Source organism: Rhinolophus hipposideros (assembly GCF_964194185.1).
Source record: "Rhinolophus hipposideros genome assembly, chromosome: 7".
Taxonomy (NCBI): Eukaryota; Metazoa; Chordata; class Mammalia; order Chiroptera; family Rhinolophidae; genus Rhinolophus; species Rhinolophus hipposideros.
The window spans coordinates 76,624,310-76,646,991 of NC_138053.1; the positions used below are offsets into that span (position 1 = coordinate 76,624,310).

Here is a 22,682-nt window from a genome sequence, read left to right on the forward strand (position 1 = left end):
TTGAAATATATTTTCTCCCTTACATCTGCATATAAATCAGTCTACCGTTTTGAGAATGGTCTTGAAATGAAATATGCTGCCACATTAGTTAAGACAAGGCCCAGATGTTAGGTAATTTTTCCATCTCATATCCTTTTCTCAAATAAAGTCATCAGGAGGTTAAAAAAATGGCCAAGTGAGTGGTTAAGGATAATCACAATTTTCAATAAACTTGAAAGTAAGTAGCAAATTAAATGCATAACTATAGAAGATAAATGATAAAACATAGGCAGCATTTTAAATTGTACATTCTACATGTCACTGTTCCACTCATTAAATCTAATAAGATTTAGAAAGATGGTGTCCAGCGATAAGATTCAATAAATTTCTGAGGGCCATCTTAAAGTAGCTCTCCATAAAATAAATCATAACTGTATATGTACTATTTCCCTATTTCTTTAAAATTTGGTAAAAACTGTTGATTAAGTACGTACAGGTATAACAAAAATGACGTAATATTTAGACTGTTGAATTTCTGGAGTGGCAAGATATTAGTATTACACTTCCTCCTGAGAAAGTAATCATTTCTGAGACACCAACCATTTCTCAGTTTCTCTATCAGAATATTCATCTGGTATTTCACCTTAGAGTCATCAGCCTTAAAAATGGCCCCAAAATATGTATTCCATCTAATGGCAGAGACCTCTCCATTATAATATGCTTTATCCTCATCCCCCTAAATAATGAATCTTTAAATTAAAAAAAAAAAAAGAATGGAAAGATGCATGAATACCACTGTGTAGTGGGATGTAAAGGAATACGGAAGAGAGATTTAACTTTTGTGTTCTCACGATATTATAAGTATATACTGCTTTCGCAGTAAAAAGTAAATTTTACCAAGTATACTTGCATGCAAAAATTTTATAAATATGCTATATAATTTAAGTTTATGTTGTTTTTTAAAAGTCTATGTGTAAAACCACAAACCTTTGTTCAGATTATGTACTAAATCCTGGGAAAAATTAGTCCCAAATTCTGAAGTAGCTTTCCATAGCATTAGTCCTTGAGTTCTTCTTATACTTCCCAGGAAAAGCACGCGAGCATACTCCAAATAACGCTAGCAGCACAGTCTCTAGCGCCTGGGAATTCTAACTAACCACTCTACAATACCAGGAAAAAGGGAGATAGCTTCAACAGCAACTTTAGACCTCTGCACAGATCCACCTTGATGGATCCCAAGATTATTTTAAAGGTGCAGAAAAGATCTTCATAGAACTACATGGGCCAGAACTATCGTCTCAAGGTAACCATGGCCTATTTAAATCTCATTAATATCTCATTATAGCAAGGCTACATTCTCATTTGGATATTGATATATTTAAAAAAATAAACTATATATCTAATTAATTGAAATAAAAAGTAAAACCAGGAATACTGATTCTCTTAGTAAGAACAAAACTTTTCACTTTATTTTAGATTGTACTTACATGTGATCTGTCGATACCTGGTTGAGGCTATGGACAAGCTGTGAAACCAAATTATCATCCCTACAGGCCAAAAGGCAATTCACCTCTTCTGCTATTCGCGCATTAAAGAGGAGGCTCTTTGTAGTTGTAGCAGGTAAGGGGGATGGAAGAGGCAGCTGGTTCAGGACTATTTGGAATAAAATCAGATTATTAGAAATTGAGTGAGTGTAGTAAGTCTCTTCAGTGCTTACATATATTTTGTGATTAAAAGTAAGGTACAAATATCAATGTGTCATATTATTATAAGGCATTCCTACTCTCCCTCAACAAACCCCAATCAACTCTAAACACCCAAAACATCACTTGGACCATAATAGATTATACTACTCTCTGAAAATAAAACTCAGCTCCTTTAAATTTCTCTTGATTTTTCCTACTTAAATTTTTATTAAGTTACCGGCTAAATGAAAAGATAAAAAGGTAAGGTTAAAATAACCTCACAAAATTGAGACTACGTTAATTAATCTCATTTATTTTTTTCTTATGTGATTTACCAGAATTACTAGTACTTTCACATAAACCAAATAACAATACCTGACTCTTTACCAGATGAAAAAAATATTTTTTAACATTTATACAAACACAAATAGCTCACTTCAGCAGGAGAACATTCATAGAATAGAATTCTGGAGGAAGAATATCTTAGAATTTTGCTTTAAGTTATAAATTCCTAAATAGTTCTCTCCTTTCTTCATTCTATTCTAAACAGCAAACAAAAGAACATATATGTTTTACAATAGTTTAAATTCAACTATTTAATGTCTCTTCACAAAAGGATATTTATTAATTTGTCCAAACTAAAAGTTAAAAAAGTTAACTAAAATGTCTTTATTTTTGGCTTAATTTCTAATCACCTACACAGTATACCATGTTTCCCCAAAAATAAGATGTAGCCGGACCATCAGAATATAAGACCGAGTCTTATATTCTGTAAGACCTGGGTATTGTATTATACTATACTATACTATACTATACTATACTATACTATACTATACCCAGTCTAATATCATACAAGATCCGGTCTTATGTTAAAATAAGACCGGGTCTTATATTAATTTTTGCTCCAAAAACGCATTAGAGCTAATGGTCCAGCCAGGTCTTATTTTCAGGGAAACACGACATGTATTTTATCCCCACTAAAACCAGATGGAAATTAACAACAGAAACAGTATTTGGGGGATACTGAACAGAGATAAAAACATTTCTTGAAGTTATTTTTTTCATAACTCATTCATTATAAAGCCCTAAATCTTACATAATGCTATACAAAGATAAGTATGTCGTCTCATCACCTTCTACCCTTCCCTCTCATATCTCTATTTCCCTTTATTTATTCAGATAGCTGACATAGCAATTAACTTTGTGGGTAGCTTTTTGCACCATTACCTCGGGACAAATAATTAGAGTTATCTACCAAAAGAGCAAGTCCCTAAAAAATTGCATTACACTACATAAATATCAAAAGAATGACAATGTTCTTTTAACTGTTCAGAGTGTAATATGCTGCTGACATCTAAGACAAACTCCAACGGATTACTGAACATGCCATGCAAAATAACCATCACTAAGAAAATTAGATTGTTGGTGAGCAAATTTTCTTCTTTGAAAGGCAGTTTCAGTTACCATTTCTATTAGTACTTTTTAAAAAGTCTGTATTAGTTCCTATATGCAAACCATTGTTTCAGTTTTGATTTTTCTTAATGCTTTTATGTCATTTTCTTTGGTCTTTACTTTTTCATTTCTCCCTTTATCATGTAAGACCTTTAAAGAAACACATGCTACCAATTCTTAATGGGTGAAACAGAAATTAAGGTCTTACCTATTGTTAGCTAACTACACTAGTATTGTTACTTTCACATATTAGCTAATAAATCAAAGAAAATGTCATTCAAAATCTAAAATTTTCTTATTTATGACACTACAAATAATTTTTGTTATAGTCTAAAAAATTATAGTTAACACAGAGTAATGTAAATTAGATAAATTAACCAAACTTACGGTCTGTGAGACTAGCAATCCCCGCAAGAGTAGTGATGGGGACATGGGGCATATCCCCATTCATCCTGAAGTTCTGGAATGGTGTTGCCTATAAAAGTACTTAGTTCAGGTGCCAGCTGTCATTACTTCCCATTTTCCAAACACTGCAATGAAAAAGATACAACTTCTTGTAGTATGCCAAATGTATTACCATTAGGGAAATGCTCATAAAAATAAATTTTTCTATTTTTCTTCTTTGTTCAACCTATACCGCAGAACATCATTCACATACTACTTACCTTATGTTAGGCACTGCCAAGTGCTTTGCATATATTAACTCATTTAGTTCTCACAACTAACAAGGTAGGTACTGTTATTCTCTAGATTTTATTGATGAGAAAATTAATTTACAGGAAATATAAAGCAACCTGTGGAGCAAAGATTTGAATCTGGCTCGAGTCTATGTTACCAGAAGGCTGTATTACTAGATGGGGATACTCAAATGTTGAAAAGCATTGTAATTCTTTTCCACATCAAAAACACATTGAAATCTAGCTTCAACTTTCTAGCTATGCCTCTCACTACTCTCCTACATAAACCATCCTCTCCAACCAAGCTGATCAAACTCTCCTGAAACCACCTTGTGTTTTCTCATTTATTTATTTCATACTATACCTCCCTACCTAGGGAGTCCCCATCTGTACTTTATTTAGTCCAATTCCTATAATTCAAGTTCCCACTACTTCATGAAACCCCAGACAAAAGCTATCCTACCTTAATCTACCCTGAACTTACATTTATGGACCAACATTCTTTATAAATAATTAATTATGTATTCCTTTGTGGCATTTTTTGAAACTTATCTTGTTTCATTCTTGTATTTTTAAAAATATTCATGTACTTACCTCATTTTCCTAATATTGCATGCTTCTTAATATTAATGAATCACATAATCAATATACAAACACATAAAAGACAGAGAAACGCATGTGTTGTTAACGTTCCTATTTAATGTTCCTATACAATGACTTAACTGACTTAAATATTCAGTTTTTATTATGATACAATTATGAGTGTGCGTGTAGACATTTTATAAAATTCCTGAATACCTTTTCCATTATTCTGTTTAATGTCCCTGAATTTTTCTCATCTTAATTTCAATATGTGGCTTTTGGACCGTTTATCTTTCTCATAACAGTACTTGTGTAAGAACATTTTTTTAAGTATATAATACAACATTTTAATAAGTGCACATTTATGAAAGATATGCCTTTGTTAAACAGCTTTATAAACTAATCAGCAGAGGTCTACTCCACATCTACCAAGACATACTGCTAAAATGGAAAGCTGACTTGTAATTTTCAGTTTAAATGTTTCTTTTCCCCCCCTTGAAGTTGTATTTGCTTGTCAGTCACTTTTAAGAGAACCTGGTAAGTTTTCTTGAGTTGTAAACTTCAAAAACAGTGAAGTAACACTAACAATTCTCCTTACTCAAACATCTTAATGAAACTTTGCAAATAAGTATTTTTCTTTTTCAAATCCTTTGATTATAAATATAAGATATAGAGACGAAAGTTCACAAAACATGTATGTATGGTTTAACAGAGTTATAAAGTAAGCATCCACAGAACCACCATTTATTTAGAAGGCTAGCACAGTAGTTCCTTCTAGAGGTAACAACTATCCTGTCTTTTTGGTAATCATTTCATTTTTTTCCCTTTATAGTCTAATGACCTTTATACACATACATTTTTTTTCAGTAGTGGCCAAGGAATAAATATTGCTTTCCTTTGATGAATGACTGACATAAAATTTGCTAGCAAAAGCCCACTGAAAGGAAATGGCACAGGAAATTGTACAGGAAAGATATCCTTGGCTATCCTATATTTACCCTTTTACTTCATTGTGAACTTTATTCTTTAAAGTTACTAATTAATTTGATTCTTTAACCATCACTAAAGAAATTTAAAGAAACACTGCGTATTTAGCAATCATATCACGCACTTAAAAAAAAAAATCACAATTTAAATCCTGTTGGAAGTCACCAAAACACAATGAATTTTTTCTAAGTTAAGGCTAATAAGAAAGTTCCAATTTATGCTTAATAATTAATGGAAGAACTTACTGCATGCAAATTACGTATAGAACAGCATAAAAACACCTTGTTATCACATATGACGCACTGTTGTACATGAAAATTGCCATAATCAAGCAGATTAAGTAACAAGGACTGTTTAATTATTTAATTCAGAGGATAGGAACCCATAAAGAACAATATGCTATCACTTGTTAAGTGGGAAAAATGGAAATGCTGATATAATAAACATTACTAAAGACAAACAAAAAAATATGCTAGAGGGTTCTGTTGGGGGCTGCCCAACTTTATTGTTTTCCTAAATCTCAGGCAACATGTAAGGTAGACCCAACCGTAGGCTGGAGTTTTTAGACTAAAAATTATTTACATAATTAGTTACTACTTATGAATTAGAAGATTAATAAACCTAACTGCAAAATTTTGCTTTTCTTAGTGGTGCAATGATGCATCTGAATACTCTAATGTCAACTCAAAACTGGGGGTAAGTGGGAAAGGAAGGGAGGCAACAATGTTTTCTTGGTTTAAAGTGCTTTAAGTATGGATAGAGTAGATGACTAGTGACATGTACTTTTATACCGCATTGCTGAACCATACTGTTTTCACAGGAATTCACGATTTTGAAGAACAGCAAAAAAGACTTTGGTAAAAACTGCCTTACAGTTTTAGTTCAAGTCATAGATGTTGATGAATATGAGTAACCTGAGGAAATGTCGCTGCCTTACGCTGGAAGGGGACCGGCATCCCTCAAACATTCCTAGAAACAGCCTTCCTAGAATTCTAAACATGAACATACACATCTCGAACTCATCAGACACGGCATTTCTGCCTCTGTATCGGGCAACGTTTGGTCTACCTGGCTCTGTTAAAGTACACTGTCTTCCATGAAACTGCTGAAACTGACGCTGCAAGTCATCTCTGGGGAACAGTTCGTCCAGAATGAAACAAACGGCGACCAAATGGGAAAGATTATAATGCGTGCTTTGGAACTGTCACTTAAAGCAGTGCTTTACTTAAAAACTGTGACTGGTGAACGACTAGTGGATTACAAAATAAATTTAGTGGGTTGAAATCAACACTGAGAGGGGTGGAGGGATTTGTGAATCAAGGTGAATTGTCTTTGTGGGTCACCAAAGCAAAGCAGTTTGAAATTTGCAGATTTAAAGAAATGGAAGAGTGAAAACAGTAGCCCAACTCCTAAGTGGTGATGAGAACAAAATAAATGCATGCAAATCACTTCAGATACTACCCAGCACACAGTAGGTGATCCAGAATGTTACACTGCTGACTGGAAATACATGCGTTTGGGGGGACAGAAGAGAAACACAGGTGAATTAGGAAAAAGGGGTCCTTTTAGTACAGATAATCCCTACTTCTGAAAGATTATAATTTTTTATTTGAAATTCCAGTATACATTTCACTATAGTATTACAAACACGTATAAGTCCTAAGCACACACCTACAATTACTTAAATGATAAGTTAGCTGAAATAAATATCAGCAATAAAAGGCAGAAAAAAAATCTAACTTGTAAATCAAACATGTGCAACACAAATGAGTAAGACATCATTTATAGACTAATTTTAAAATAGCTTGAGGTTTAATTAAAATAATGCTTAATTAGTGGAAGATATTATGGTAAATTCTCATTTCAACCCATTATAATGAGTCTGAAGGGAACTTCTAAGCACTTGCCAAGATTTTTAAAGACCCTAGGTCTTTGTTCATTTAATTTCACTTCAAAATTTATGATTTCTTCATGCAAACAAAAGAAATGCAAATAAAAACAGTATTGGTAGAAGTTATAATAATATTCAAATTGGATGGATCTGGAATAAAAGGCACTCTCATATTCTGATGGTAGATAAACTTTTCTGGACAGCCACTTTGTATCCCATAGCCAAAAAAATATGTATAATCTTGTCTCAACAATTTCACTTTTTTAATAGTGGAAAACTGGTAGAAATGATAACTAACATTTGATGAGCACCTACTACGTAATAAAAATCAGTTACAAACACTTCAAATGTACTCTCATCAAATCTTTATTTGACACTGAGGTACTAATAATCCAGTTTTATTTAATGAGGAAACTGACACAAAGAGAGGATAAATAACTTGCCAAAGGTCATACAGCAGGAGTCAAACTCAGGCTGTCTGGCATATGGACACTTTATATAACAACTGAAAAAGTATTAGCTTAACTTTTCTGGTACAATAAATGATGTTACATCCATGAAAGATTACTATGCATCAATTAAAAATCATGCTGTACAATCAATACAGATGTGAGGAAAGGAGACAGTCACAATATACAGTCAAGGAAGAAAGAATAGTTGTCTGGGTTTAAATCCAAGCTCCCCTACTTACTCTGTAACCTTGGAAAAAGTTACTGAATCTCTCTGTACCTCAGTTTCCTCATCTCTGAAAGATGAGGCAGGTAATGCTATTATTTCTAATTTTGTTGTAATAATGAAATGACTTAATACATGTAATGTATTTAAAACTGAGCGGAGCATGTAGTAAGGGTTCAATAAATGTGCGCGGCTATTTTATACACTTTTCTGCATCTTGCTTTTGTCACATATACTATCTTAGAAATCTTTCATATACGCAGATAAGTCTCATTCTTTTTCTAGTATTATTTTATAGCCTTACTGAAATATCAACCTTAAATGAATGTTATTCACTCATGGTATAAGCTATACCATGTAACTTAAAGTAAGGTGACTATCTCTTTATGGAATCAGACTCCTTACTACCTTATAACCACATCTAGTACTCGGTTCACAATTGCAGGGTACCTCAAGTGCTCTTCTACTCTCTTCTTGACTTGCACTACACAGCAGTAAGCACAACTCCTGAAGAAAATCAATCTTGGATAAAAGATTACAACGAATGAATGAATACTCTGGTTACGTTTATATTATGATCATAACTTCCTAAAATTAGCATAATGACATTTTAATAAATAAATCTGGTCAAGAACAAACCACTTATCTCCTCCATTTCTGAATATGTCAATGATAAGTGTATACTAAATGTAAGATATCAATTTGATAACTTTTCCCATAGCAACCATTCAGTCAGCCTTAATTTAATAACTGAAATTCTTTTAAATTCTACTTAGTGTTGCTCTGCAGAAAAAAAATCATCTTTTTTTTGACATAACAAAATCATTTTCCTTTTATCTGAGAGTTAAAATAGTTTTAAAATGTCATATTAGGTTAGATCAGTAGTTCATCCAACTCCATATAGGTATTCTTTGAGTTATAACTGCTACCCAAAAGAACAACTATGTTTCTATAGTATGTAGCCTTTCATGATGATGCAGCCAATAACATTTATTTCATGTCACTGTGGCCACACTATGCTAGGAAAGCAAAGCACAGTAGTTAACAAGATGGAAACCGTCTCTACCACTGGAATCTGTGTTTGGCCAGGGGATGTTGTAAAGGGGTACATCTTCCAGGGGGAGAAAAGGGAAAAAATTAGTGAATTAAAACCTGAACCAATTTTACTGTGACTACTCCGTATTTTAATTGCTCCACAATCTGCATCAAATTTATTTAAGAAAAACGACAGCAAGGATTCTTAAAATTCATGAAAAGATACAGAAAATATATTGCTAATTGAAAGAATATCAATGTGTAAAGTTCAAGCTCATTTTTGTTTAAAATACATTTATACAAATGATAGTCTAGGCAGAGAAAAAGGTTCTTTAAGAAAATATTTTTAAATCATTAACAATGGTTGGGGGGTGTATTCAGGGATTTGGGGGAATTCCCATTTTTGTAGTATTTATATCTGTTATTACTTGGGCATTTAAAAAATGATTAGGATATTAATTTAGATTCAGAAAAACAATGATATAAACTATGTATGAAAGTAAAAAACAATAAATGAATCTTCTAAGTTATCTATGAAATCTACGTTACAAACCTACTGTAAGAAGGCACTGTGCTAGGTGACAGAATACGCAGGGCGCGTTCATAAACACTGGCCAGAGCATAGGGCCAGCAACGTGAATTGGAGCCCACAAAGGAGTTTGTCATGAAATGGTGATTTTTTCCCCGTATCTTTGATATAAGTGAACTTAAGCTTTCGGTAAGACTAATGCACCGATGATAAGGAAGATGGAATGATCAAGAGAGAGAATAGAGGCAGAAAGTTGTTGGAAGAATACTGCAGTATTGGCACGTAATTATGGTTTGATGTTGGCCTCATTCAGATTCAAATGCAAATGTAACATCTAGTTGGAGAGGAAGCTGGAAATTCAGAACTGACAAAAGTGGTCAGAACTACAGCTATAGACAGGCAAGTTATCCATGGAGGATTGCTAATAGTAAAATTGTAACAGATAAGAGACAAGGTGGTAGAGGATTTTTTTCTTTTTTAGCATTTCTTACGTGCCAGACATTAAACACATACCTTCCCTTAATCATGCCAAGGGTAGAGGTTGTGAAGATGATTTCTACTTCACAGATGCAAAAATAAAGGCTCAGAGCATAAATGCTTTGTCTATGGTTACACAGATGGTACATACAGCAGAGCTGGGATCTGAATTCAGGTGTTTCTAAGCAAATCTTACATTTCCATGCCTAGCTGAAGGACATAAAACCTGGGAACATCTACACTGTTATGACGGAAAGATAAACCAATAAAGAGAAAGGAAACTGCTCCTCAGAGAAGCTAAATGTGTGCTCAACATCTCACAGCTAGTGACTGACCCATTCAAAACGAGAATACAAGTGTTTGCATTTCTATTATAGCTCAGCATGGTTTTATACTATGTTATCATCTTGCGTGATTATAACATTACTTTGAATAAACTGAAATTTTACATATGTGGACTATTTAGCCAATTCACACTTTTCCTTGGTAATGTTGCTTTTGTGTCGGGGGGAGGGCTTAAAACTAGTGTATTTTCAGTATCTCAATTTATATTACATTTAATGGCATAAACTGCCTCAAATTCTTTCTGGGAAACAGGTGGAATATAAATCCAAAGAAGCTGGATAAGTAAGGAAATAAAGAAATGCACAGTGTACTATTTACTATTTTAAATAGGAAACAGTGACTCCCTAGAGACTGGCACCTCTCCAGTAGAATCCTTTCACTTTTCCTCACGCTTACCTTTACATTCCTTTTCACTGCCTACTATTCAAGAACAAATTTTTCACATTCTATTTGAGATACTTCAAAAAGATCTTGCTCAAATCCTAGCTCAAACACAAATAGTTCCCAATCAGCCGCACTGTGAAAATTCTCACTTCTTTAAAATGCTCCTGCTTTCCCATAGTTCTAAACTACTTCCACTAAAAAAACAAACAAACAAAAAAACAAAACCCCACAAAATAAAAGAAAGCTCTAAAGCTCTTTCTGGATATACGCTTTGCTTTTGGAACCTTGAGCGCCTGCTGGACAGCAATAATGTGTGTCTTCCAATAATATAGCTATATCATAATATATGTAATATTTAACAAAAGGATATAATTACATTATTGAGTTATACTACGAAGAGAAAAAGAAGTCACCAATAGGTAAATCAAGTTGAGATTTAGGGTGTCTCAAAAGCAGTTAATAGAAGTAAAACAATCAGTAAAACTTTGTATCCTATAATCAGCTTTCTTGTTTGCTCTTATCAATTTATTCCACCTGCATTTTTATACAAGAATGTGTATGTTTACTAAGAAGTAAAACAATCAGTAAAACTTTATATCCTTTAATCAGCTTTCTTTTTTGCTCTTATCAATTTATTTCACCTGCATTTTTATACAAATCAACTTTAACAAAAGTTCATGTCACTTAAAAAAGTCCCTGCTGATTGTTAGTTGAATTGAAGTGGAGAGGCCTGCAGAATAAGTACATGATGTCTAATCTTAACAAAATATGCAAAAATACAAGCTGCATCAGGAAAAAACAATCCTGAGCCCTGCAATTTGTTTAAAATCTTTTTTTTTTTTACAGAGAAGCCATGGAGGAAATTTCCAAATGCTGCTATGAGTTATTTGGGTTCCTACTCCATCTCCCCATGTCCAAAATTTTATGTTTCACCTTCTTTCCCACTGCAAAAGAAACAGCTTATCTTCATCCCCTAATAAAGGTTGTTACTTATACCATGAGACTATTTCCTATACAATGGCATTAGAAATGTAAAATCAATGTGATTTTTTTCTAAATGAGGTTTAGGTCTTAAAGAACTGTAACACTTATATGTAAGTTTCAACCTTTGACCATAACACATTTGATGATACACAATTAATTTAATCTGACATGTAAAACACTTTTATGTAAAATTACTGAATAGTCCACAAGAGGGCACACTTTCAACTACTGTAAAAATTTTAAATTCATGTATTTTTTACTGGTCCATCAAAAGTTGAACAGATTCTTCTGAATTGATTATTAAACATGATTAGAAAACAATAAATTCTGAAGTTCATAATTTTTTGTTTAAACACAGATGGAAACTTTTATCGGACACATATAGAAAACAAGCCTGGATACACCATGACTTCTACATTAATATTAAATTAATTAAAGTCTGTAACAGTCTTATTAGCCATCTCGGTTCTGCTAGCTAGTTGGAATTTGGCCGCCCTAAGAATCTTTCCAAGAAATTCTGGCTACTGTTTTTGATCCTCAATAAGTGACATAGTTTCTAGGAACGAATAATTCAAGACAACTCAGGAGAACAAAGAGTATGTTTCAGATACTTTATGAAATATTTCCAATTCAAGAGGTTAAGATCATTAATTAAGGGGGATTTTCGGTCAAGATGGCGGAGTAGGTAAACGCTGTGCTTACCAACTCTCACAATCAAATCAGAATTACAACTAAACTACAGAACAACCATCACTGAGAATCACCTGAAGCCTAGCTAAACCGAAGCACTAAAACTAAGGACACACAGAAGCCACCTTGAGGCTGGCAGGAGGGGCGGAGATGCAGAATGGCCTGGTCCCACACTTGGCGTGTGACCATTAAGGGAGGGATATCTCAGCTGTGGAGGTCCCCCCTAAAAGAACGAGACACATACCCAGGAATCTACAGCCTGGGAGAGAAGACCCCGTAATCTCTGGTGTGAAAACCAGTGGAGATTGTGGCCCAGTGAGATTGAGAGCGGCTGCACTCCTAGGCGTTTCTCTTACAGGGCCTGTGCATGAACTTACTGCTAACAGATTCACAGGCTCTGAGCACCAGTGCTGGGGCAGCAGCTTGAAAGGAACCAAGGACATACATACACAGGGAGGAATTGAAGTGTTTGGCTGCAGGGTTAGGGCTGGAGGGGCAGCTTTCTCCCGGACAGAGGAGCTAGTGGCTGCCATATCTGAGTCTCCATCAACCTGGCTAACAGCTTTCATTCATTCCACCCTGGTGATTCTGAGGCCACGGCCCATTCAACGTGCAGGCCCACCCAAGCTGTTTCTAGTAGCTTTTCCATAGAGAAAGTCTGCCTTGGCTCATGCTACAGACTTTCCTAAAATCTCTCAAAGGTTCTCAAAACCCAAACAAGCAGCATCTGGCTTCAGTATGCCCCATACCTCTAGCTGAGCAGCCACAAGCCTGGCACTAGTGACACCCGGCCTAGGTTCGCAGCTTGGCCTCTCAAAGCACCTCCAAGCACAGTGTGGGCAGTGGCCATCTGTGGCTTCCTTTGTAGCTCATGCCAAGTGGCCCTGGGTAGGGCACAGGCTGCAGCTGAACTTGGCCTGTAGCAGGTCCCCTCCCAGGAGGCTCTGAGGCTGGCACACCCGGTGTCCAGCTTCAGAACAAGCTGGATCATCACCCGGCCGCTTCCAAGGACGACACACGCAAAGGGCAGAATGGGCAGGGCACCAGAGTCCTGCAAAAGTGAATCCTGTTGCACAGGTTCAGCCCCTGCACAGCATCTCCTCCACTGTAATCAAGGCCAGTCCTCACAACCAATGAGCCTGAGGGTCAATCCCTTGCACTGATGTGCAAACAGTAACCAAGGCTCAACTACAACAGGAGGGCACACACAACCCACACAAGGGATACATCTGGAGGACCTGGTTCAGGTGCCCAAGGAGACTGAATCACTGGGCCCCACAGGTCACATACTATATAAGGCTACTCTACTAAGATTGGGAGACATAGCAGCCCTACCTAATACACAGAAACAAACACAGGGAGGCAGCCAAAATGGGGAAACAGAAGTATGTTTGAAATGAAAGAACAGAGCATAGCTCCAGAAAAAGAATTAAACGAAATGGAGACAAGCAATCCACCAGACATAGAGTTCAAAACACTGGCTATAAGCATGCTCAATAATCTCAAGGAGAATTTTGACAAAGAGATAGGAAACATGAAAATAGAGAAAGAAAACAACACACAAAAAAGTCAGAAATAAAGAATATAATAACTGAAATGAAGAATACATTAGAGGGAATCAACAGTAGGTTAGATGAAGCAGAAGTTCGAATCAGCGATTTAGAAGATAAGATAGCATACAACACCCAATGAGAACCGCAAAAAGAATCCCCCCAAATGAAGACAGTTTAAGGGGATCTGGGACAACATCAAGCATACCAACATTTGTTCTACGTGTGTACCAGAAGGAGAAGGGAGAGAGCAAGGAATTGAAAAGCTATCTGAATAATAATAAGGTAAAACTTCCCTAACCTGGCGAACAAACTAGATATTCAAGCCCAGGAAGCACAGAGCGTCCCAAACAAGATGAACCTAAAGAGGCCCACACCAAGACACTTCATAATTAAAAAGCCAAAGGTTAAAGACAAAAAGAGAATCTTAAAAGCAGGAAGAGAAAAGCAATTAGTTACCTACAAGGGAGTTCCCACAAGACTGTCAGCTGATTTCTCAACAAAAACTTTACAGGCCAAAGGGATTGGCATGAAATATTCAAAGCGGTTAAAAGCAAGGGCCTACAACCATGGGTACTCTACCCAGCAAGGCTATCATTCAGAATTGAAGGACAGATAAAGAGCTTCCCAGACAAGAAAAAGCTAAAGGAGTTCCTCACCACCAAACGAGTACTACAAGGAATCTCAGAGGGACTTCTTTAAAATGGAAAGAAAAAAAAGATCAAAAACATGAATAACAAAATGACAATAACCACATGTCTATCAACAATTATTTTAAATGTAAATGAATAAAATGCTCCAATCAAAAGAGAAAGGGTAGCTGAATGGATAAGAAAACAAGACCCTTACATATGCTGCCTACAAAGACACACCTAAGATGGAAAGACACACATAAACTGAAAGAGACAGAAAAAGATTATTTCATGAAAATGGAAATGAGTGGGGGAAAAAGGCTGGGGTAGCAATGCTTAGACAAAATAGACTTTAAAACAAAGGCCGTAACAAGAGACAAAGAAGGACGTAGTAATCCCACTACCGGGTGTTACTCCGAAGAAACCCAAAATGCCTTTTCGAGGGGACATGTGCATCCATCGTCCATTGCAGCATTCATTACAATAGTGAAGACGTGAGGGTAACCTGGGTGTCCATCAATGAATGAATGGGTAAAGAAAAGGTGGCACATATATATACACAATGGAATATTACTCAGCCATAAAAAAGAATGAAATCTTGCCATCTGCAACAACATGGATAGACCTAGAGGGTACTGTGTTGAGTCGATTAAGTCAGACAGAAAAAGACAAATGCCACATGATTTCTCTTATATGTGGGATCTAAAAAACAAAATAAACAAACAAAATAGAAACAAACTCATAGATACAGAGAACATTTTGATGGCTGCCAGCAGGGAGGGGGCTTTGGAGGTGGCTGAAAAAGGAGAAGGGATTAAGAAGTACAAATTGGCTGTTACACAGTAGTCATGGAGATACAGCATAAGGAATATAGTCAATAATATTGTAATATAATCAATAACATTGTATGGTGTCAGATGGGTACTAGATTTATTGGGCTGATAGATGGAAGGGGGGTTGAGGGCAGGGTGGAAAAGTTTGAGGGATTAAGAAATATAAATTGGGGGGGCCGGCCCGGTGTCTCAGGTGGTTAGAGCTCCATGCTCCTAACTCCGAAGGCTGCCGGTTCGATTCCCACATGAGCCAGTGGGCTCTCAACCACAAGGTTGCCAGTTCAATTCCGAGTCCCGCAAGGGATGGTAGGCAGTGCCCTCTGCAACTAAGATTGAACACAGCACGTTGAGCTGAGCTGCCTCCCGGATGGCTCAGTTGGTTGGAGTGCATCCTCTCAACCACAAGGTTGCTGGTTCGACTCCCGCAAGGGATGGTGGGCAGCGCCCCCTGCAACTAGAAAACGGCAACTGGACCTGGAGCCGAGCTGCGCCCTCCACAACTAAGACTGAAAAGACAACAACTTGAAGCTGAACGGCACCCTCCAAAACTAAGACTGAAAGGACAACAACTTGACTTGGAAAAAAGTCGTGGAAGTACACACTGTTCCCCAATAAAGTCCTGTTCCCCTTCCCCAATAAAAAAAAAAAAAAAAAGAAATATAAATTGGTAGTTACAAAATAGTCATGGGTATGTAAAGCACAGGGAATATAGCCAGTTATATGGTAATAACTATGTATAGTACCCAGGTGGGTACTAGTCAGGGGGAAGAATCACTTCTTATATAAATTCCAACCTCTATGCTATATACCTGAAATTAATATAAAATAATATTGAGTATCAACTGTAATTGAAAAATTAAAAAGGAAGGGCATAGGGAAATAAGAGATTCAAATTTCCAGGTATAAAACAAGTAAGTTTTGGGAATGTAATATACAGCATAGGGAATATAATCAATAATATTGTGATAGTGTGGTGTGGTGTCAGATGGTTGCTAGACTTATCTTGATCACATCTTTAGATATATAAATATTGAGTACCTGTGGTGTACACCTGAAACTAAATATAATACTGTATATCAGCTATAGTTTAATAAGTACCTTTAAGAATAATAAAAATAAAAAAGGCTGAAAAAAAAAAGAACACATAGAAGTATGAACTGCGGAGTCAGACTAACTCGATTCAAACCCTAGCTCTCCATCTCACTAGCTATGTGACTTTAGAGAAATTACTTAAGCTCCTGTACCTGTTCACCCTCTGTAAAATTGGCAAATTACACCACAAAAGAGATCATTACGTAAAGTACCTAAAGAACAATTGAAAAAGAGTACACATAAAAGACCAAAAAAAAAAAAAATCATGACTATTTATGCATAATCTGCACTAATTCCTTTTTAGCTCTAACACACAAAATATCATTCCAGCAACTCTCTTCTCTCTCGTCTCATCAATTTTGTCTCTTATTGGGTCATTCCGATCAGCATATAAACATTTATATGCTGATAACTCCCTCTACTCCCACAATAAGAATGAAAAACAAAAACCTTATCTTGACCCTTATGTCCTCCAACAATTGCTTAATTTTTCTGCTCCCATTCACAGTAAAATTCCTTCAGTTGTCTATATTCATCTCTAATTCTTCTACTTTCTTTTGAAACCACACTGTACATGTTTTTAACTCTCATCACCCCACTAGATGGCTTGCCATGGCTATTAGTAATGGCAACGACATTGCTAAAAGCATTGGACAAGTCTCAGGTCTCATCTGATTTGACCCAGTGTTAAACACAGTTGATCACTCTCTTGTTTGAACTGTCTTCCAGAATAACATACTCTCCTATTTTTCCCTCATACTACACTGGCCACTCCTTAATCCTATTTTGGATCCTTCTCATCTTTCTGTCCTTACTGTCACTGATCTCATTCAATCCTCATGATTTTAAAAAGCACCTATAGGCTGATGACTCCAAAATTTATATCTCCTACTTTGACTTCTCCCCTGTGCACCAGACCCATATATCCAACTGCCTACTCAACATCTACTTTGAAATCCCAGGAAAAACAGGTCTAGAGCAAGAGGTTGGCAATTATCCTACTGACTTCTGAGAGTATGATTCACATGCTTTAGATAAGTTCTTTATTAGATATGTATTTTGCAAATATTTTACCCCCGTCTTTTGCTTGTCTTTTCATTCTCTTAATGTCTTTTGAAATTTTGATCAAGTCTAATCATCAGTTTGTTCTTTTATGGTGGTGATGGTGCATGCAGAAATTTTCTGGTGTGACAAAAATGTTCTATATCATAAAGGGACACTGGTTACATAAGTGTACCTACTTGTCAACTGTAAAGCTGAGATTTTTGTTCTTCAAGACATGTATTACCAAACTCCAAAACAGTGTAAAAGTAATACTAATTGGGCAGTGCTTTGGAGAATTAAAATAACAGCATGCTGATTATTATTGAAGCTGGGTATTAGGCATTCATTATACTCTCTTGTTTTCTTTGCATGTACTTAAAGCTTCCCAGAATAAAGTGTTGTGTTTTTTTTAACTTTTATTTAAGTGTGTTTTTCCAGGATGCATCAGTTCCTAGTCAAGAACTTGTTTCAATCTAGTTGTGGAGGGGGCAGCTCACAGTGGCCCGGGCAGGGATTGAACTGGCAACCTTGTTGTTAAGAGCACTGTGCTCTAACCAACTGAGCTAACCAGCCACCCCGTTTTGTTTTTGTTTTTAAATTAAGGAAACTTTTTTGTTGGGTGCGAAATATTGCATCATAATAAGATCAGCATTAATTAAAGTCTTTTTTTCAGAAGCATTCCTACTAAAACCATGTGCTATAGACTGAATGACAACCCCCCCCCCCCAAATTCATATGTTGAAACCTAATGCCCAATGTATTTGGAGGTGGGCCCTTTCCGAGATGATTAGGTCATAAGGAAGGAGTCCACATGAATGGAATGAATGCCTTTATAAAAGAGACCCCAGAAAGGTCCCCTGCCCCTTCCACTAGGGGAAGACATAGCAAGAAGATGGCAATCTATGAACAAGGAAGTGGGTTCTCACAAGATACTGAATCTACTGGCACCTAGATCTTGGACGTCCCAGCCTCCAGAACTATGAGAAATAAATTTCTGTTGTTCATAAGCCAACTACTCTATGGTATTATGTTATGGTAGCCCTAATGAACTAAGACACCATGTTTCCCTTGGGCTCTATTTCTGTAATTGGTTTAAAAACCCACAAAAGAACTCAAAAGAACCAAACATCACCATTAAATGATATAACTAATGAATGGGGGGAAAAATACTGGGATAGCTTTTTAGGAAAGATAAACTTTTAAAAGTCAACTTAAACCAATAACAAACAGCTTCCAACTAAGGAGCTAAATTTCAAAATTATTTTAAGTGGTTCAAATTACAGGGAAACAAGTATTAAATGGAGAAAAGTGATTTCTGATTCACATTATCTACAGTAACTTTTATGATTTCCACTGGACTCTGTCTCTATGTCATTTTATAGGACATAAGTATATAAATTAAGGATGATATAAATTAGAATAGTTTTTGTAAATTAATAAGCTCATGTTCAATGACCTAATTATGAAATACAGGTTTAATAACATTAAATGCCATATCCTTTCTGCATATAGAATGAAAAAAAAATTAGTTCTTTAAATTCTTTATCAGTTCTTTAAATTCTTATTTAAATAAATCAATTATTTAAATTATTATCAGTCCATCTTTCATTAGGACACATGGATTTTTAAATGTTAAGTGGGGTTTCTGATTAACTCAATGATCACAGTTACTCAGAAGTAAACTTTCTATGAAACACAGATCATTAAAAAGAAAACAGAACAGCAACTACAGTCTGAGATAGGTCAATGGAAATACAGAATCAAATGACTGTGTGTTATAATAAATCTCCAAGATAATGCTATTAAACAGCAAAAGTCCCTGAGCAAACTCTTTAATTAAATCTTAAAACCCTCAAAACAGCATTTTTACTGTTTTCTTTCTTCATTTTGTTTCTTGGTTTAGAAAGTCTTGGGATATTAACTAGACAGAGATTTTCTGTGATCAGAATATATGATAGCTGATTGATTTTAAAAGTACCTAAAATAAATGATTAAATTTCATCTCATTATACAGGGGACTTTCATTGTTGTTTAAGAAATCTAAGTAAAGTTGGAGGGGGTGCAGAAAAGAGGAATGTAAAAAGATAGGTCTCTCAAATAATGTTTTAACACAATTAACTATATTGTACATAAACACAAAAGCAAACTAGATTTAAAATGGAAAAACAAAAACAAAAAGCACTTTCAATTTCAATTGGAACATTGAATTGCCTGGACCTGAGGCAGCAGTTTAGCTTCTCCTTACCAGTAGCTAGTAATATTATGTATACATCACTGGGTGACGAAACTTGTAAGTGACTAATTTCCTTTTTCTTGCTTAATTTCTTAATTTTTTGAAAACGTAAATCTTTATGTATTCACCGTTATACCTAACACTTAGAATAGGATCTGACAGATAGTGAATGTTGAGTATATATAGGTAATAAAAAACAAACAAACAAACAAACCAGACATGGTAATATACTCACGGAGCTTAGAGAGTCCAGCAGGAATGATATTATGAATAATCACATGCAATATATAATTACGTATCGTGATAAATTCCATAACAAAACAATAATAAGGGATGATACTTAACACCTAATAAATATATGCTTGGAATTGTTCTAAGGAATTTACATATTTAATTTCATATTAATTTATATTTTATTCATTTAATTCATATTTATATATTTTAATTCATTAATCCTTGTCTTATTAAATAGGCACTACTATTATCCTAATTTTAATAAAAACTGAGGTATATGAAGGTTAAGTTACTTGCCCAGGGTCTGATTCCAGAGTTCCTTCTCTGAACACTTGGAGCCCTTGCTCTTTTCTAAAGGAAAAGCACAGAGCACTTTGAGAGAAGATGACTAAGTTTATGTTGGAGGGGAGGGTAGTCACTGAATGCCTCATTAAGGAAATCTCATGAGTTCGAGTTAGGCAAAAGGGTAAGAAGAAATGAGGATGGGAGTGATTAGCACGATCAAGTCTCCAAAGGAGGACAGAGCTTAGCACAAAATAAAAGGTTATGTGGCTGTTACATAATGATGAAAAGATACAAAATTAGGGAGAAAAGGTACATGCAACTTAGATCATACAGAGCACAACAGTTCAGGTCAAGAGGCTTTTGATTTCGATTCACGCCACTTAAAAGAAGTCATCTACTGGCCATTTACATACATATCTTAGTTACTATGGCAACTAGAATTGATTAATATTGAATCTACTTCTCCCTTTTCATACAGACTGTATATACTTCTTAAAAAAATTAACAAACTCAAATCACTGCATTTACAGACTTAGGCATAGCTTTAAAATACTAAGAAGAAACAGTGATTTGTCACAAATAAAGTATAAAATAACTGCCTTAGAACAAACTTGAAAAGATAAGCCTAAACACTAAATAAGAAAAATAATACACTCTTGGGGTATTTATTAAATGAAAACTTATGTTCATGCAAAACCCTGCATATGAATTTTCACAGCAGTTTTACCTGTAATTAGCCCCAAACTGGAAAAACCCCAAATGTCCTTCAGTGTGAGAATGGCTAAAGAAACTGTGGTAGGTCTATACCATGGAATACCATTCAACAATAAAAAGAAACAAACTACTGATACATACAACTTGAAAATTATACTTAGTGAAAAATGGCAATCTCAAAAGGCTACACAGTGTATGATTCCATTTATGTAACACTGTTCTTGAAATACCGACATTACTGAGATGATGGGCAGATCAGTGTTTGTCAGTGGCTAGAGGAGGGAGTGCAGGTGTGTGGCTGTAAAGTTGACAGCACAAGGGACGGCGCTTGTGGTGATAAAATAGTTCTGTATGTTGTATGTGGTTGGTAGTTACACATAACTACACATACGATAAAACTATAGAAACACACATACACAGAGTGCAGGCACAGCTGGCTAAATCGGCAGAAATTCTTGCATTGTACCAATGTCAATTTCCTAGTTTTGAAACTGTAGACTTATATGCAATGTTACCTTTGGGGGAGGCTGAATTAAGGGTACACCTGATATCTCTATACATTTTTTTTGCAACTTCCTATGAATCTACAATTATGTAAAGATTTTTAAAAATTTTAAAGCAATTATAGTCTATGTGTTCTATATAGTACCTAGTTAATTTGTGTAACAGGCTTTTACTATTGAACAAAGTTCAGACTGGTTGATTTAGAAATTATAATTTACAGGAACAAAGCTTTTCTTAAACTTATTTTTAAAAACATTTAGAAGTTATTTAAAAGTTATTGAAAGTTTCTGTTTGGCTGCCCATTTTGTAGTGACACCTGCTTGTTGGACACACTTGGCGGGCACTGCGTGGGAACTTGAGGATGAAGTCGGCAAGCTGCGTGCATTTGAAAGGCACAGCCTGTCTCCTTACTTGAGTGCAAGGTCATCAGCCAAAGCCCTGTTCTGATCAGTAACATCCTCAGTCACAACCAGCTTCCCAGCACAAGGCCCAAAGGAGACAAAGGCCCAACCTCCATGAAGCACCTGGACACCATGTTGGCGGCATTCGGAGGGAGCGAACTTATTGGAAGTTTTTAAAAGTTATTTTCTGAAGGTTAAAGACGTGTATTTTTTATAGGCAGTTTTTAAATGTTATTTTTAAAGTGTCTTCTGAAGGTTTTAAATTTTTAAATATTTCTTAGGTGGAGGAGATAACTTTTAATTTTGATATACTTTCAAAGTTACCAAAAAAGTTACAAAGTTACACAAAATTGCCCTACAAGTACAAGAAACTGCCATAACTTTACCACAATTCACCAATTTTTTACATTTTGTCCCATCTGCTTTCACACTCACATTCACAATGGCTCCCTCCTTGCTCCCCCACCGTGTGTGTGTGTGTGTGTGTGTGTGTGTGTGTGTACGTACACACACGCACTTGTGCACCCCCCTGAACTACGTGAGAGCAACTGGAAATATCATGGTCCATTTCTGTAAATACTTCAGCATGTATTTCCTAAAACATTCTCTTAGATAACTACAGTACAATCAATAAAATCAGATAATTTAACATTTATAGAATAATATTTAATCCCTGGTCCCTATTCTGTCAATTGTCCAATAATATCCATTTATAGCTATTTTTTTTCTTATTTCAGGAACCAATCCAGGAACTCATATTGCATTTAGTTGCCATGCTTCTAGTTTTC

The 22,682-nt window shown here is 35.5% G+C and overlaps 1 protein-coding gene across 2 annotated transcripts in view; it reads right to left on the minus strand.

Moving 5' to 3' along the window:
* The window catches only part of NIPBL (NIPBL cohesin loading factor), a 186,638-nt gene that overhangs the window by 101,370 nt on the left and 62,586 nt on the right, over positions 1 to 22,682 (minus strand). For both annotated transcript variants that reach the window (XM_081054409.1, XM_081054410.1), the window contains exons 2-3: positions 3,504 to 3,646; positions 1,467 to 1,632 (exon numbers count right to left, since the gene is read on the minus strand). In XM_081054409.1, coding sequence (XP_080910535.1) covers positions 1,467 to 1,632; positions 3,504 to 3,567 — 230 coding nt within the window. In that variant the 5' untranslated portion in view covers positions 3,568 to 3,646. The remainder of the gene's footprint in view (positions 1 to 1,466; positions 1,633 to 3,503; positions 3,647 to 22,682) is intronic.